This window comes from Amphichorda felina (genome assembly GCF_050947745.1).
Source record: "Amphichorda felina strain 45539 chromosome Unknown scaffold_3, whole genome shotgun sequence".
NCBI classification, from domain to species: Eukaryota; Fungi; Ascomycota; class Sordariomycetes; order Hypocreales; family Bionectriaceae; genus Amphichorda; species Amphichorda felina.
The window spans coordinates 1,310,447-1,326,533 of NW_028145047.1; the positions used below are offsets into that span (position 1 = coordinate 1,310,447).

General features: G+C 58.5%; 8 protein-coding genes across 8 annotated transcripts; 4 read left to right on the forward strand and 4 right to left on the reverse strand.

Annotated features, from left to right (window-relative positions):
• Nucleotides 1-231: 231 nt before the first annotated feature.
• ACO1O0_003101 (uncharacterized protein) lies at nt 232-1,219 on the reverse strand (the record flags this gene model as incomplete). The annotated part of the gene is made up of 2 exons (XM_083192561.1): nt 232-749; nt 850-1,219. 2 exons carry the CDS (start codon nt 1,217-1,219, stop codon nt 232-234), a joined length of 888 nt encoding a protein of 295 aa, XP_083051618.1.
• An 852-nt stretch (nt 1,220-2,071) lies between these two features.
• On the reverse strand, nt 2,072-3,251 carry ACO1O0_003102 (PQ-loop repeat-containing protein; the record flags this gene model as incomplete). Its single annotated transcript, XM_083192562.1, has 3 exons — nt 2,072-2,813; nt 2,864-3,121; nt 3,175-3,251. 3 exons carry the CDS (start codon nt 3,249-3,251, stop codon nt 2,072-2,074), a joined length of 1,077 nt encoding a protein of 358 aa, XP_083051619.1.
• Nucleotides 3,252-4,710: 1,459 nt separating this feature from the next.
• On the forward strand, nt 4,711-6,000 carry ACO1O0_003103 (uncharacterized protein; the record flags this gene model as incomplete). Its single annotated transcript, XM_083192563.1, has 1 exon — nt 4,711-6,000. One exon carries the CDS (start codon nt 4,711-4,713, stop codon nt 5,998-6,000), a length of 1,290 nt encoding a protein of 429 aa, XP_083051620.1.
• Nucleotides 6,001-6,575: 575 nt separating this feature from the next.
• Nucleotides 6,576-7,999, reverse strand: ACO1O0_003104 (uncharacterized protein; the record flags this gene model as incomplete). Its single annotated transcript, XM_083192564.1, has 2 exons — nt 6,576-7,008; nt 7,062-7,999. The coding sequence occupies 2 exons, from the start codon at nt 7,997-7,999 to the stop codon at nt 6,576-6,578; spliced, it is 1,371 nt and encodes a 456-aa protein (XP_083051621.1).
• A 1,049-nt stretch (nt 8,000-9,048) lies between these two features.
• On the reverse strand, nt 9,049-10,176 carry ACO1O0_003105 (uncharacterized protein; the record flags this gene model as incomplete). Its single annotated transcript, XM_083192565.1, has 3 exons — nt 9,049-9,753; nt 9,811-9,881; nt 10,149-10,176. The coding sequence occupies 3 exons, from the start codon at nt 10,174-10,176 to the stop codon at nt 9,049-9,051; spliced, it is 804 nt and encodes a 267-aa protein (XP_083051622.1).
• Nucleotides 10,177-11,789: 1,613 nt separating this feature from the next.
• Nucleotides 11,790-12,437, forward strand: ACO1O0_003106 (uncharacterized protein; the record flags this gene model as incomplete). The annotated part of the gene is made up of 1 exon (XM_083192566.1): nt 11,790-12,437. One exon carries the CDS (start codon nt 11,790-11,792, stop codon nt 12,435-12,437), a length of 648 nt encoding a protein of 215 aa, XP_083051623.1.
• Nucleotides 12,438-12,958: 521 nt separating this feature from the next.
• ACO1O0_003107 (uncharacterized protein) lies at nt 12,959-14,424 on the forward strand (the record flags this gene model as incomplete). Its single annotated transcript, XM_083192567.1, has 2 exons — nt 12,959-13,157; nt 13,223-14,424. The coding sequence occupies 2 exons, from the start codon at nt 12,959-12,961 to the stop codon at nt 14,422-14,424; spliced, it is 1,401 nt and encodes a 466-aa protein (XP_083051624.1).
• A 633-nt stretch (nt 14,425-15,057) lies between these two features.
• ACO1O0_003108 (uncharacterized protein) lies at nt 15,058-16,072 on the forward strand (the record flags this gene model as incomplete). Its single annotated transcript, XM_083192568.1, has 2 exons — nt 15,058-15,272; nt 15,364-16,072. 2 exons carry the CDS (start codon nt 15,058-15,060, stop codon nt 16,070-16,072), a joined length of 924 nt encoding a protein of 307 aa, XP_083051625.1.
• Nucleotides 16,073-16,087: the final 15 nt, after the last annotated feature.

Below are 16,087 nucleotides of genomic sequence, written 5' to 3' on the forward strand. Positions count from 1 at the left end.
GTCAAACTCTCTGCTTAGCAGAGTTCCCACAGTGGCCGAGGGAAATGCTTCATCGACAGGGGTCCACGCTGGTGCGCCTGCGTGAGTCTGATATAGACGACTTTCCGGGACGGATTCTTCACCATGACAGAGCTCGACTCCAAGCCGTAGTAGTCAGAGATGGAGTGCGTCAGCCAGCGCCTACACCACCACAGGTTAGTTCACCGCACATCCCATGAAGTCCAGGGCCACTCACCTGAAAGCAGCACCCTCGTCGTCTCCAAACGAGTCAAACACCATCCCCTGGTCAACCGTCTCCTTCTCCACCTCCCGATGGGCCATCTTCCACCCTCCCCTCGAACCCGCCTCGGCCGCGGCGCTCTTCCTCCCCGCGAACACAATCTCCTCATCCCCCGAATCCGACCCACCCTCATCATCAGCGTCCTCTGGGTCCGCCCGGCTGTGTAGGAACTGGCGCACCGGCTCCTCCAGCGCGCGCACCCAGCCCCTCACGGCGGGGCTGCGCTTGGCCGTCTCGCGCAGATCGCGCGGCACCTCGCCCCTGCCCAGGCCAGTGGCGCTCCCCGCCGCGAGCTGCTGCCTCTTGCGCTGGGCGGCCAGCCGCGTCGCCTTGTCCTCGACGCTCTGCCGCACGCCGCGGTCCCAGAACTTCGCCAGCTGGTACGGCACGCGGTGCGACGGGTGCGTGGGGCGCACCTCCCAGTCAGCGGGCTGCGGGGGCTGCGCGTTGGGGACTCCCACGAGGCGGTCTTTTTTGTTTCCGAATGCCAAGTCTCAGCACAAGAAGAGGGAAAATAAATCGGCCCAGGATAGTTTGTATGCAGTGGGTTCAAGGCCAGGTCGGCTTACCGTTCTCCCAGCGGCGGCGCTGGCGACTGCCCTCCTTTCCCTTTAGCAGGGAGTCCCTCTTCTGGAGGCTGTCACGACGCGAGGGCGGGCGGCGGGGGGTCTCGACGCGGACCTTGGACTCGGCGAAGGTGACGGTTCGGGCGCGGTCGTGGTCATGGTCGTGGTCGTGGTCGTCGATGGGGATGGCGAGCGGCGTGCCGGTGCCGCGGGCGACGGGCGAGACGCTCAAGGACTGGAGGGCCGAGATGGTCCAGGCGTCAATGTCGATGCCCGTGACGGGTTGGTTATGGGGCGGGGGGGTGGCGGCGGCATTGTTCGTCGGGGGTGCTGCGTACTCCGGAGGAGGCGGGACAGCGCTGTAGATGGCCATGGTGGTGTTGCGACAGATAAGGGGCGCGGGTGTGCTCGGCCTAGGGTTCGTGCCAGGGAGGGGCCAGCTCAACCCCAGGTACCAACCTGGAACAATATGTATATAAAGAGAGATAGGACAACCCGACAGTCTATCGGAGGTGAGTCAATGAACGACCAGGTGATGAGGGGAGGTCAAGGATGTTCCAACGGGCGACGTCGGAAGGAATTGAGGTGTCGAGATATGGGAGCTAGAGCCAATCAGGGTGCGAGCGCATGGCATGTGGGGGTCCTTGGTCATCTGTAGGGGAATCGCGCCGCGGAGTCATCCAACGCGTTGCCCTTTGAACCCCTGCCTAGATCCTCAACATCTTACTTACCCTACGGCCACGACATGGACACCAAAAGCACCACATTGGAGCCATGGCTCGGTCTTATAGTCGTAGAGACAATGAAGAAAGTTGGGTATTGGCCCCTAAGGAGATGCTACTTTAAACTGATGTCTTGTTTCAGCTTCGTACGCAATACGGCGATAGGAGAGAAGTCTCCATTTCCATTACAACACACTCGTGTCACGTTATTATCGAAACCAGAGACTGTGACAGACTCACGCAAATTGCGTGCTTTTTTTTTATTAGGATAGTTAGCAGAGATATTTTTTCTCCTGCATTGTGGCCATGATGCGCTAATATCTGGCCGATGACTCAAAGTGACCATGGATGATCTCCCTCTCCCCCTCGCAAGAAAGCACTAGGGGCACATGTAAGCGCCCTAATAGACGCTTGGCTACTATACGCATACGGGAAAGATAGAAGCAATATTCCTTCCCAACTAAAACTACAATGGGCCCCACGGACCAGCCTCCGAACCTTCCTCAGTGATGTCCTGAGTCATAGTTCCTGTGGGGATTGCCTATCCCGCCGGGCTTGAGCAGGGGCTGGTTTTCCCGCGCAATGGCCCGCTCTTCCCGCTCTTGGATATCGTCCAAGTCTTCCTCGGTCTCAGCATATCGTTCGGGATGTCCCGTGAAGGGCCCTGGGAGTCCTCGCTCCCAGCCTTCCGAGTACGTCCGGCTGGCCTGTGGGCGACGGTGGGCACTGGTGTGCTGTTCGATAGGCGAGTCTGGAACACTGTCGTAGTAGCCGTTGGCATGGGTCTCGCGATTGCGGGCCGTGAGCTCGTAGTAGATACCCATCACCAGCACCGCCCCTTGCATGCTCGCCGTCAAGAGGTAAATGACCCAGGTGCTCCAGCCTGCCATGCCTAGTCTGAAATAGAGGCTGGCGGCGAAGAGGAATCCACCGGGAGTCTGGATGCACATCATTGGGATGCTCAGGCTGCCGACGTGTTTCAAGCGATACGTCATCCAGATTTGCGGAACGTACTGGATACCGGCCAGGACTGCTGCCATGACTCCGAGGAAGTTGGCCCAGTTGTTGAGCTGCTTAGGCAGGGCGAGATAAAAGACACAGGTGAGGATGATGACTACTAAGCCATGCAGCAAGCAAAGGCTACCCACGGTGGCAGCGGTGCGCCAGCTTGGAGCAGCTCCACGAAGCTCATCCTGAGGGATGTTGGCCAGTCTGTAGCGGAAAAAAATGAGGAAGAGAATCAGGCTGTCAAAAAGTCAGCGATAGGCCACGTTGATCGGCAAGGTGGGACCAACATGAAGGTGAAGCAAAACCACTGGGTACCGAGCTGGGCTACCCCCAATAGACCTGCAGCACACTCGAAGCTCTCAAGCTCCTTGCAGCAGCCGATCGCGGTACGGGAGGGTGGCACGGTGAGGATGTTGGCAAACCCGGCCGTGGCTGATGTAGTCCCTAGGAGCACAAAGTAGGGGGAGATGCCCTCGGAGGTGCCTCTCGAGATGATGCGGTAGTGCTGTGGAAGATAGGATACAAAGAGCCCGAGGAGGATGACGCTGCGATGCGTTAACGCTCTGCCATCGGGGATCAGTCTTCGGGGCGTACGTACATGGAGACGGAGAGCTCTAGATATGAGGGCGTCTTCAGCACCTCACACTCGGCGTGTGCGGATTCTAGGACGCCCATCGTGCCTTCGATACGCCGTGGTTCTCTTCAGGGTCTAGCGGTGTAGATATCGTTGTAAGCAAAGCGCAATGTTCTTTCGTCGACGGTTGTGTGTCACGTCGGGGTAGATGGCTGAGATGGGTGTGGTAAGGTGAGATCGGCGAGGGGAGTCTGGAGTAGCGGGTAGAGACGGTCGGAGCTTCGAGATGGAATGTCGATTCGGGATTCTGGTCGATGATCGGCGACCCAGAGCTCGCAGCAACTTAGCACAGCAGATTACTATTCACAGACGCATCATCACTGGTGTTAGGGTGACGAGCGGGGATCGAGGATGGAATGTTGAGCAGGGCACGAGGTGGCAGGCAACTGGGCGTCGATTTGTCTGGGGTATGCAACTCGGTTTGGCGCGCTCGCTTTGCTGGCTGCGGGTGAGTGGACGGCAGGCAGGCGGTCGGATACGAGTCGGGATGGAGGATCTGGCAATGGAGCAGAAACGGGTGATGGGGAGCATGGGGAGATATGCGACAGGAGCTTTGGCCAGGGCACCTGGGCAGGGCAGTTGGAGGCTGTGGAGCTTGGACGGTTGGCGCTGTGGCGGCTGGCCAGCAGCGAACTGCGGACGGGAGCGGGCACCCGTCAGTTAGGTGCCTTCCGGTCTGCCTGGCCCACTGAACGACACTGATCCCGGGGCTCGCTCCAGTAGCCGGGGTTCCTGGGCCCACCGGAATTCGCTTAGCGGAACTGTCGCTGTCATAGCCCCACGGTAGGACAGAGGTCACGAATGGCGCCGGCGTGTGTGCGTTGGTTACCTGCTGTGGTGCCTGAAACTAACAGCCGGTGGGACCCGCCAAGGCACCCCTTACGTATGAGTGCAGCGATGACGTCGCAGTGGGCAGGTGGCCCTGGACCCTGGCTCGCTGGAATTCCACTGCACGCAGCACGCGATAAGGCCCTGCAAAAATTCAGTGGCTCGGGCACTGGCAAAGGCCAAATTAATGGACCGCTCAAACCGCCATCTGCTCACTTATCGATCCCGAGGTCGTTGCGAGTAGACTGAACTCTGACTGGCTTGACAGCCTGCCAGCTTCTGGGAGTCTAGGACAGTGTTCTTGTCTGCGACACAACAGAGAACTATCGGTGAGCAGCTGCCAGCCACCAGCAGCAACAGGGACAGTTGTCACCATCTCAGCTTCTCAGACCTCAGGCTCTCGCCTCATCTGCAACTCTCCGCGGTAAGGATAGCATCATTCTGTCTCGCGGACTCTTTCGGCTGCCGTGGCTTCTCACCCCTTGGCATAATCCGGTCCAGGCATCACCACTGGAGCAAGCCAGCTAGGTCCCCGCGCTACGACGACGTATCACGCACCACCACCCCCCCTAAACACGAGAAACAATGCAAGCGCCAAGCTGCTAGTCTGCAGTAGACGGAGATGAGGAAGGACTTATCATGGCCGATCCCCAGCATCACCATCAACACCAGATGCCAACCACGGCCACGCACCAGCCACATGTCCGGCTTCTCGCCGAGTCTCACCGCGCCGGCTCTCCAATAGCAAATGACGACCTGCAACGCCGTCCCGGTGGGTCGCCATCCTTCTTCACTTCCGCTCAGTGGACCGCCGACGGCACCTCTGTCGTGGTGGGCTCTTCCGACAAGACCGTCCATGCCTTTGTCCTGCCGGATGATCTGCTCGACGACGGCCCTGCCGATACCCGCCAGTTGAGCCCCCAGGGAACTGTCAGGCTCCCCGAACCCACGCAGACCATCACGCCGGCCCCTTACTTCTCCCTGGGGGATGCGTCCACTCAAACCTTTCTCGCAGGGTGTCGTGATCACCCCATCCACCTGTACCACGCGTTCCCCGACGAGGGCCGCTCGGCGCCGCTGTACACGTATAAGCTCATCAGGGCCGAGACGGAGGCGTACATCACGCCATCGTCGTTGATCTGGCAGTATCCTGGCACCCACTTCTTATGCGGCTCCACCAACCGCCTGGACCTGTTTGATGTGTCTGGCCATGCGTCTGATGGACCCATCACCACCATCCCGACGATACCGTCCCGGAGGTACATAGCCAAGGGGGGCGGCGTCGGGATGAAAGGAACTGTCTCTGCTCTCGCTGCTTCTGGGCCCGACGGCGACACTACACCCCTCATCGCAGTTGGTACGTGGACTCGTTGGGTCGGGTTATATGATCTTTACAGGACCGACAAGGCTGTTGCAAATTGGAGCATCGCTCAGGCTGTCGCCGAAGCTCCCGGGAAAGAACTCGGTGGACAAGGCATTGCCCAGACAGCCTGGAGTCCCGATGGACGGTACCTTCTCATCAACGAGCGGCACTCCAGCGGCCTGCTGGTGTATGATGTCCGTGTCACAGGCCAACTGCTGAGCATCCTGCGAGGCCGCAAGGCTGATACACAGCAGAAACTTCTCTGCGACGTCTACCAGGGCGGCGGAGGTGGGTTCGAGGTCTGGGCCGGCTCGCAGGACGGCACCGTCCACGTCTGGGAAGGCGTAGGATTGCATGGGGACTTCGAGACGCAGCCGGGCTGGGACTGGAAGGCTCACGAGTCGCCGGTCGGGAGCACGGGGCTCCACCCCAGCGGCTCCGTGGCCGCTACGTGCTCTGGGGGCTGGGAGCATTCTCGCTCACACGAGAGTGAGGACGATGAGGCGCCCACGGGCAGGGGCGATTCCTCGAGCACCACCGTTCTTGATGAGACTTCGCTGAAGTTCTGGTGCATTGAGGGTCCGCAGGAGGATCCATAACCTGACATATCGTACAATGTAATCATACCTAGAGTACCCTCTTCCTGAGGAATGAATCGCAAAAGCATTCTATATCGAGTGCCGGCATCCCTCTTTCCTGCCTCTTCAACCACGAATCGCCTTTCTGGGATCACTCTCGGACCTAGGCTGATGGCTGGACTCAGTGGTAGAAATCGTAACTGATATGATGATGTGTTTGCTCTTCAAGAACTCCCGGGTCCTCAGGTTAGATGTGCTCCACACATTCTGGCACTCGGCTCTTGCATTGGGGGAACCTGGCTTTTCAACTGTCTATCCGCATTTTCAGCTGTGTAGACAAGCATTATTACCTAACGATTCGACCAGTGTACTTTCAAGAGATACAAGGCGAACCACCCAAACTCCAATGCTAAGCCCCGGCCATAGCCTCCAAGGCTCATAAACCTTATTACTTTTGAAACCGCCCGAGCATGCCCTTACAGGATAACGCCACCCTAAAAGAAAATGTCCGTTGAAAAGCTTGCCTCCCTGGTGGTATGTTTATGCTGCGCTTCCTATAAAAGATGTCCACGCCCCCTTGGCGTTATTAACCTCCCTCACAGCCACGTGGTATTGCGTGTCTGCTGCCACAACGCCCCGCTGCTTCCCCTCCTCGGACCAGGGTACGCGCCATAACCACCGTCGGGGGGAGGCCTAATGTCTTCGTCGTGGTAATCATCAGACGGGCGGGCGAAGTCCCCACCGTGATAATCGTTGGCTCCCGGCGCCCTGCCAAGGTCGCTCGTCAGCGGCATTCGATCGGGCTCCTGCGGACCGGAACCCCCTACGGCGGGGTAGAAACCCTCCCTAGAGGACCCGGATGAATAATACGGTGATACCGGCTCAGCAACATCATCTGTGTGGTGGTAGGACTCGCTGCTGATGTCGGCGGAGCGGCGCGGCCGCGTGGGTTCCTGCGCGTGTTGAGATTCGTCGACCTCCTGCACAGGGGGTAGGGGCTGAAAGGGATGACGCGGGTCCGACGTTGGACTTGGGGGCAGAGGTTAGCTGGAGAGATTGGAAAGCGGAGAGAGATCGCCTACCTGATATACTTGGTATCCGAGTCGAGTCCCGGGCCTTGGCGGGCGTTGCCCTTCTTGCGCCGCCAGAAATACAGGCCCAGGATGGCCATGGCCATGAGGAAGGCGAGTCCGCCTATGGTACCACCGACTATGGGCCCTATGTTATTCGGCTTGTCTTTGCTGCTGGTATCCGGGGCTGCACCCTCCTCCACGTCGGTAGCTGACGGCTCAGAGGTGTTCGTCTCTTCCGTCGCAGTCCCCGTACTTGACTCCTTCGTCTCGGTTGCCGAGCTGGTCCCCTCCTCCTCCGATGTCGACGTCCTCGTCCCCAGCGTCGTCGGCTCCGACAGCGCGGTCCTGCTCGCCGTCATGGCGACAGACAGCATGGTCAGGTCTAGCGGCTCACGGCCGCTCGCCGACGGCGCGACGGTGGCGCCCATGCCCGTGGTGGACCCGCAGCCAAACTGGAAGTAACCGCCGTCGAACTTGTTCTGGAAGCACACATCGGCGCCGCGACAGGTGTAGACGTAGGGGTTGAGCTCAGTCTGGGGCCCGCTGTCGGCGTCGACACAGCCCGTGTAGACGCCAGCGGTGCAGGGGGCGCCGTCCGGGCAGCAGCCGACAGCGCTGTGCTGGACGTCGACGGCGCAGTGGGAGCCGGCGGAGCAGGTGGCGGGCAGATCCGGGTCGCCGCCTATGTAGCCGCAGACGGTGTTGAACTGGCGTGCAGCCAGGAGGAGTGGGTTCGGGCCGCGGCCCCGGCGACCGCCACCGTGGAGCCCCGGGAGGGCGGTCGGGGCCGGAGTGGCCAGCGGCCAGGGCTCGACGTTGAGGGTGCGGTGCTCGAGGGTCCTGGTCTGGCGAGGCAGCACATGGCTGGCGGCGGGATTGATGATGGACGACAGCACCAGCAGCGCCGCGGCGGGGGGTATGCGCAGGAAGAAGTCGGCGGGGATCATTGTCGAGTGTCTCAGACCCTGGAGGCCTGGGACCCGATAATGCTGCTAGTGCTACTCCGGGGTTTGAGATGGTGTAGAGCGATGTTGGGATTGCTCAAGGCGAGGCAAAAGGTGCAGCAGAAAAACGACAAAGAGACAAATGACAAGGCGATTTATGAGGAAAGAATCAAGGAGAGCGAGCGAGCTGGGTGGGAGATAAATGAGCACCAGTGAGCTGGGACCCAGATCGGGCCGGGGGTTGATGCACGGCAGGTTCAGCGGGGAGGCTGGTAAACTGGCTGGGCTGACACGGCAACTTTTCACAACTCACGGTCCCATTCTGGTGAAAAATTTGGTCAAATATCCAAGTCCGACACTGGGGACAAAAGGCAACATAATAACCCTCATACGTACATCTCTTGGAAGACGACCCATAGGGCAGTGCTCCCTGTTGAGGCCTGTGGACAAGCAACAACGCCTTGTGGCAGACACCCCACGTCGTGGTGTTTTGGCACAGCGAGAGAGACCGTCTAGTGTACGTTCTCGCACGGTAGGCTCCCTGCCATATGTAGGGAGGCTGCACAGTGTTCCTACCCCAGTTGCACCCGCATGCCAGCAATCGTGGCTATGCTGTTCCAAATTTAGAAAGCGCAGACAACTCCAGCTCAATGCCAAGAGACACCACTCTGGAACTGGACTGTACATTCGAGTTTCTCTATTACTTCTGAGTACCAGTCCTGTTGACCTCCGTCGTATGGTATGTCTATTGGGCAGCCTGTGGGGTCTCGGTTCCTTTATCCGGCCGTCTTCCATTGCGTAAGGCTCCTCAAAGCTTGGCTATGTTCGCTGGGTTGCATCTGCATGTCATTCATGCTTTACATACTTGGGATTAATGTTATGTATTCGTACATGTGGTATTTCTATGCCACAGATTGGGTTAATACAGACCCGATATGTCGTCCCACACTCGGACCGTTTGTCTCAAACAACCTCATCTCCGTCACAATCCAACAGGCCACAACATCGGTGAGAAGATACCTCTACGGAGTACGGAGTACTTCGCATGTATCTCATTTCTTGTCCGGCGCAAAACCGTGCATGCGAATCTGGATCGAGCTTCCACCGCTGAAAGTTCGACACTGGAAGTCGAGGGTAGGGCTGCGAACCTCGCTACAAGCCTGAGTACTGATCTCATCGCCGTCGACAAGGGTATCATTGCCGGCGCCATTCTCAGAATTCTCCTCGAGCCCCTCGTGAGTACTAGTGACATTGACCAATGTCTCGGTTTCGGACTGGATCCGCGCCTTCTTCCTAACCTGGACAAGACCAGGCTGGGAAGCACCGGTGGACGAAGACGGCATGGAGATGGGCACGGAAGCAGAACGGTTGGCAGGGGGTTCGGCTGCGGGAAGAGACACAGCAGGCGCAAACCGGGCTCCAGCTGCTGAGGCCGCACGAGGAGTCGCAGCGGGTACGGGATCGATAGCGGTACTGGATGCTCTGGTGGGAGTCGGCGCCGAGGCGCTCTGCTCTTCCCTGCCCTGAAGGGACGAGGGATCCGGGATCCCGAGATGGTCGCGCACCGCAGCCAACTCGGAAACAATACGGCCCAGCAGGGCACGAATGTTGGCCGCCAGATAGTTGTGAGTGTTGAGCGCCTGGACGATCTGAGCGGTTTCGGACATAGGAGCGGCACTTGGGCGGCGCGAGGTTGTGACGTTGGCGCGCTTGCGGAGAGCGATGTACTCGTCGGCGACCTGGCGATAGTTGGAAGGCTTTCCCAATAGCCGTCAGTATAACGAAACTGAATTGATCTCAACTCCTCAACTTACCACAGGTTGGCCCAGAGAAACGTTGTGCGAGAGTTTGGCCAGATCCAACGCTCGGGTACGCAGCTGGCCATCTGCAGTGGTCAGCTCACGGTTGCACGCCTGATGGGCGTTGTTGCAGGCCAAACAATTCATGGAGGAGCCTGACAAAATTAGTAATAGGCATGGATTATCAGTAGGAAAAAGAAGCAGCCCACCATATTTGCGGCAAAGAGTGCCAGGTATAACGGCCATGGCATTGAGACAAGCGATGCATGGAGTCTCGAGGTCCGGAGGACCAACCCGAGACTCATCCACAGAGTCGCTCTTCCTTTTTTTAGAGTTTGTCTGGAGTGACCGACTCGAAGCCGAGGACTGCTCGTTAGGCATGGCTGCGGATGGATGAGTGGGAGATATGAAGCGGGGACAAGTGATGGGAGCGAGATCCAAACGAGAACGCGTGCTAGAGCGAGGACGATGGCAACTATTGGAAAAGGAAAAGCATACGAGGGGAGGGAGACAAACACGATGGAGCTTATATACAAACGAAGGGAAAACTCGCACATTATGGCGTGCACTGCGAGCAGGCCAACAGCGGCTAGCAATCAGCAGCTGGCAGCCAGCTGGCAACCAGCCGGCCACCAGCCGCCGAGTCCATCACCGGTTCGCCGCCCCACCACCGCCGTCACCGACATACCCGGGAGGCCGGGACCCACCCCGGGCGGCCTCTATTAGGGCTACATTCACATGCAGGTGCCCCCTAGTTCCTAGAAAGTCGGACCGGGCACCATCATCATGCTGGTAATCTCGCGTATCACATCTATCACATCATCCACATACGTCGCTATGGTCGGCGGTACGGCAGGAGCATCGGCTGGCAGGGAAGGAGGGGCTGGCTGACTGAGGTGCAAGGCAGGCCTGGAAGAGAAGTTTCCCGGTGGAGTGGGAAAGAACAACTGGAAACTAGGTTCTCGAGCCTTCCGACGGTGCCAAACTGTGTATTTCCCACCTTATTGCCAGACTTTCCATGCAGACCCCCATGGTCCCAGCCATCAGGAGTCACCGGTCAGCATGACGACGTTATTAAATTGCCATCTGGCTGCTTCTCCCAACTCACGCCGTCTGGAACCGTTTGGCTCTTTAGTTGCTCTCATCTCGCAACCATCATGAGCGTTGAAGCTCACCCAACTCCACTGAGTAACGACGATGCCGCCTCTTCGCCCCGCACCGCAACATCGCCAAGCCTCTTCTGAACAGGGTGATGTTACCTTGCCAGACATAAAGAACATCGACACCTTCAGACAGGTTGTCAGAAAGCTCTCCATGTAAGGGCCTGTGTACCGGGCGGGCACCGGTAAGGCGCTATCTCACCATCACTTTAGATACTTCAAGGAAGTAATCGAGCTTCCTAGCACGGTGGAACAGCTTAGAACCACCGCGGCTGACAACTGCCTGCGCGTTCTCGTCGATCACCTCGTCAATACTTGTGAGAACCAAGCCACTGCCAATGCCCTGGTGTATGCCCCGTGATTGTATCTTTTCTATGTTTGTCCTCACTGATGACGCTCTAGAGCACGGAAATGGCACTGTGCTCTTAGCAATGGCCAGCATGGTCTCGGTGTTGCAACTGCCAAGTTAGTCACGCTCACGCGTTCTAGGAATCATCGGGCTATGTAACGACAATCACGATCTAAATGACTGGCCTTTGATATCCTGTCCCTCGAAGCGTTATTTCTAATACCTCGAATCTTCTCCATTTCGAGCTTGAGTCCATATTGGCGGACATTGATTCCGTGCCTTAAAGAAATGGGTAAGGGCTTTTGCAAATTCATGGTGCTTCTTGCGGTCTTCTTCCTTGGATTCCTTACTACATTTTCTCTGATCGGGAGAGAGTCTTTCGATCTGTCTTCTATGTCCATAATCCTGACACGAATCTTCTTTGGATCGAGCTACATTGGATTCGACGTCATGCGCGATATCGACCCGGTCTTTCGCCTCCCCTTATGATCATCCTCGTCATATTTTCCAACATCCTTCTCCTTAGTTCACTTACGGGTTTTCTATCCAACAGCATCTCCAGGGTCACCAATTATACTTATGTAGAGTATCTGTATGTATACGCTGTGTACGTACTTGAGGAGTCCGCCAGCAACCGCCTCATCCACTTCTACCCGCCGTTCAACCTCATCACCTTTGTCATCTTCAATCCATGGTCCCTCATATTCCCGGAATCCCCAACGATCATCAAAGCCAAAATTATGGCCCTCAAGATCACTCACCTGCCAATGGTAGGCGTTATACAGGCCTACGAGGTCCTTTGCCACCGGCAGCCCGAGGACGAGTTCTCGGGGTTCAAAGGGTCTGCAAAGCCCAGGGGCCGCAACGAGCGGCCGACGATGCCACAAGCCCGTCCTTCATCGGGACAACGTCGACCGATGATGCCTTTGCCTGCTCAAGCCAGAACTTGGCACCGGGCCAAGGATAGAGCGGCCGAGGATATCGACGAGGACACTTTGATGGCGGCTCAGATCGCCGAGTTAAATACCAAGATTGACAAAATCACCACGGCTCTCTTAGTAATGCAAGAGAACCAGTCAGCGACAAGTAAAGCTGCTGTTGAGGCGGAACGTACTGGTGGTGTCAGGTCATGAACTGTGGCTTGTTACGGACAGAGCAGGGCCCCTTTCGGGACGTAATTACTGAGGTGGCCGATGTTAGTACCTCCTTGCTTATTTGCCAGTGAATGCTTCATTGGCGCGCCTGGGCAATTCCTGGTGTCCACTTCGGGCACTCGCGAGAGCAATCTCCCGATGCCAGCACGTCGGCCAAGCTTTTGAAGGCCGATGTGACGTTGTGGGACATGCAAGGAGCGCGGGCAGCGGGGTGTTGGGGAACGGGCCACGAACCCCCCGGTCGCCGTCGACGGGATCCGGCTTCCCCGCACGCCTTTGAACGTGGGGCCGGCCTTCATGAATCCGTCCGTAGGCGTAAATCCCACCAAGTTTTGGAAGAGGCCGTGTGGAGCCGGGCTGGGCGTTGCCTGTGGTTGGGTTTTATAAGTGCTGGGGGAATGACCGACGGTTACTCCTCACTCTGCAAGCCTCTTCTTTTTCGATTTCCACCTTTGAATGCTCCAACTCATGTGAAGATGGCTCGTCTTGTTATTTTGAGCATGGCAGCAGCTGCCGCGGTCTTCGCTGGCCAGGGCATTGCTGCAGCATTGGAGGGACGATCCTTCGAAACTGACCTCCACAGCTATGCGGCCAGAGAAACAAAGTGGCCTTATGGGCCCTTTAATACGAAGGGTCGAGACATTATCAATGCTCGGGGGGACAAGATTACCTGGGCTGGCGTCAACTGGCCCATGTCAGGTGAGCTACCGTCTCATCCCTTGGCTCGAGGGAATGCCCGTTCCCACTTACACGCTTTGTCACAGGGGAGACTATGGTCCCCGAAGGACTCGAGAAGAGATCCGCCGCCGACATCCTCGACGACGTCGAGAGCTTGGGCATGAACTTTCTCCGCATGGGATACTCGGCACAGATGGTTGATGAGGTCTTCGAGTCGGACCAGGACGATGTGTCCCTCGAGGCTGCTATGATCAAGGCGCTAGGCTACTACAATGGGACCCGAATCACGACTAACATTGTCAAGCATAACCCCAAGTGGAAACGCAGCACCGGTCGTTTCCAGATTTGGAGCGATATAGTCGAGCTGGCCGCGAGACGTGGCATCTACGTCCATCCAGATATGCACACTGCCAAGGCGGGATGGTGTTGCGGGCATGATGATGGCAGTGCCTGGTTTAACGACGCCAGTTTTAGTGTTGCCAACTGGACGCGCGCCCTGGGATATGTGGCCGAGTGGGCAGCGCAGCATCCAAACATCGTCTCCATGTCGCTCGTCAACGAGCTTCGCCAGCCGTGGGTGGAGAATTTCCCACGATTCCAATATAACTGGATGACATTGGTGGGCAACATGACGCTCGGCTCTGATGCCATCCACCGTGCCAACCCAGACCTGCTCATCTCGTGGTCGGGCTTGCAGTTTGATGAGGACCTCTCGGCCCTGACGAGCGGGACCAACCTCCTCACATCGCCATGCTACATGTGCGTATCGATCCAGGACTCGCCGCGGCGGGACCCGGTCGTGTTTAACCTCGACGACTACGCCTGGGGCGCTAAGGTCTTCTACGAGCTGCACCTGTACACCATGACGGAGGATCTTGACGTGGGGACGTGCGACATGGTCAAGGCACAGCTCTACCGCGCGGGGTTCAACGCCCTGGGGATGGATCGCCCGCGTGACTGTGACCTGCTCGAGGACCACCCGCTTGGGCCCTGCCGGAAACCCTCGCGGCTGTCGCCCGTGGCCATGACCGAGTTTGGCCAGGCGCAGGACCCGACGCTGCTCAACAGCAGCTACATCGACTGCCTACGCGAGTTCACGACCGACAACGGCGTCAGCTGGGCGGTGTGGTCGCTCGCGGGGTCGTACAGGGCCCGGCAGGGCGGGCAGAATGTCGACGATACCTGGGCACTCAAGAACTTTGCGTGGGACGGTTGGAGGTTCCAGGAGGGGATTGACAAGGTGTGGAAGCCGTGGATCGAGGATATGAATGTGACGAGGAAGGGCTGAGTTTGCCTACCCAAGGTAGCCAGCAACGACGCCGACAGCAATTGTCTACCCCGGGCTCCCGACTCAGTCACTCAGTCGTACATTCCTTGTGTCGCTTATTGTATCACTCTTCTGCCACTTGTTGAACTCGCAAGGTTTTGTACCTGTTTCTGGTCCGATAATAACCACCCCATGTCACAGGGTATTTCCGACGGCTCCGTGTGATAAGTCAGACCGCTGCACCGTCAGCTGGGAACCCTGAAGAAACAGCGACACGAGGCCGGGACATGCATAAGAACGAGGAGGCGGATGAGACAAATTAATCATGATCGCTTCCCCAGAGTTTGTGGTTCGTTCGACTGCATCGTTCACCGCTGTCCACCCGTCTTGTCGCCGGATTTGTGTGGAGAAGGCTAGAGGCCACCCCTCCGATCTCGGGCCCCAACTACCCCAGCCATTGGAAATTTTGTCATAACGCAGCTCCATCCCCCAAATCGTCAGTGCAGCACGTCCGTCCTACCTCTCTACCACCCGCTTCTATTTTTCCCCCGTCGCATCTCGTCCCCAACCTGTATTCGCCCCGGGGACCTGGCGCGTTGCAATGCATCCCCATTGAGGCGTCTCTTTCTCTCCTTTTTCCTTCTCCCCTGAGCCATGAAGAACCAGGACGCCGCTACCACGCCATCCGTCTTGGCCATGTCTTCCTCCGATCGGGAGTCGGCCTCGCCAACGGCCGCCGACGCGTCGCCAACTCTGGCCACCAAGAAGTCCTGGAATACGGACAGGCTGGCCTTGCGCCTTGGTTCCGATGTCCTCAGCGCCGCCAGCGCGGGTTCGCTCGTCGCGCCCCTCATCGCCATCATCGATAGGTACGGTACCATCATACGATATCACCCAGACCCTGACCTAAGGTATGGGAGGAGGGTCCACAGTTGCAGGCTAACACACACCTTAAAACAGGAGCATCATGGAGAACGCCTCCGGCCGCAACACGCTCGCCGGCTCCATAAAATCCTCCTTCAAGGCCCTCCTCCTCCGCCCCCACTCCGTCCTCTCCAAGCCCACCGCCCTCATCTTCCTCCTCTACGGCGGCACCTACTTCACCGCCAACACCCTCGATACGGCCTCGTCCACCATCCACGACCGCAAGGCCTCCCACGTCACCGCCGGCGGCCCCAAGTTCGCCGCCTCCACCGCCGCCAACGTCGGCCTCTGCATCTACAAGGACCAGGTCTTCGTGCGCATGTTCGGGCCCCCCGGCTCCGTGCCCCGCCCCGTGCCCCCCGTCTCCTACGCGCTCTTCGCCCTGCGCGACTGCCTCACCATCTTTGCCAGCTTTAACGTCCCGCCCCTGCTGGCCCCCCGCATCGACGAGCGCCTCACCGCCGACCTGCGCCGCCACCTGTCGGGCGCGACGTGCGCCCAGTTCCTCGCCCCCGCCGCCGTCCAGCTCGCCTCCACGCCCCTTCACCTGCTCGGCCTCGACATGTACAACCGCCCGCGCGACGGCGCGAGCCCCCCGACCTGGCGCGAGCGCTGGGAGCTGGTGCGCAGGGCCTGGGCGCCTAGCGCCGTGGCGCGGATATGTCGCATCGTGCCGGCATTTGGGGTCGGCGGCGTGGTCAACACCAAGGTGCGCCGGAGCCTGATGGAGAGGCTTGAAAGATGAGAGGGGAGAGAGAAG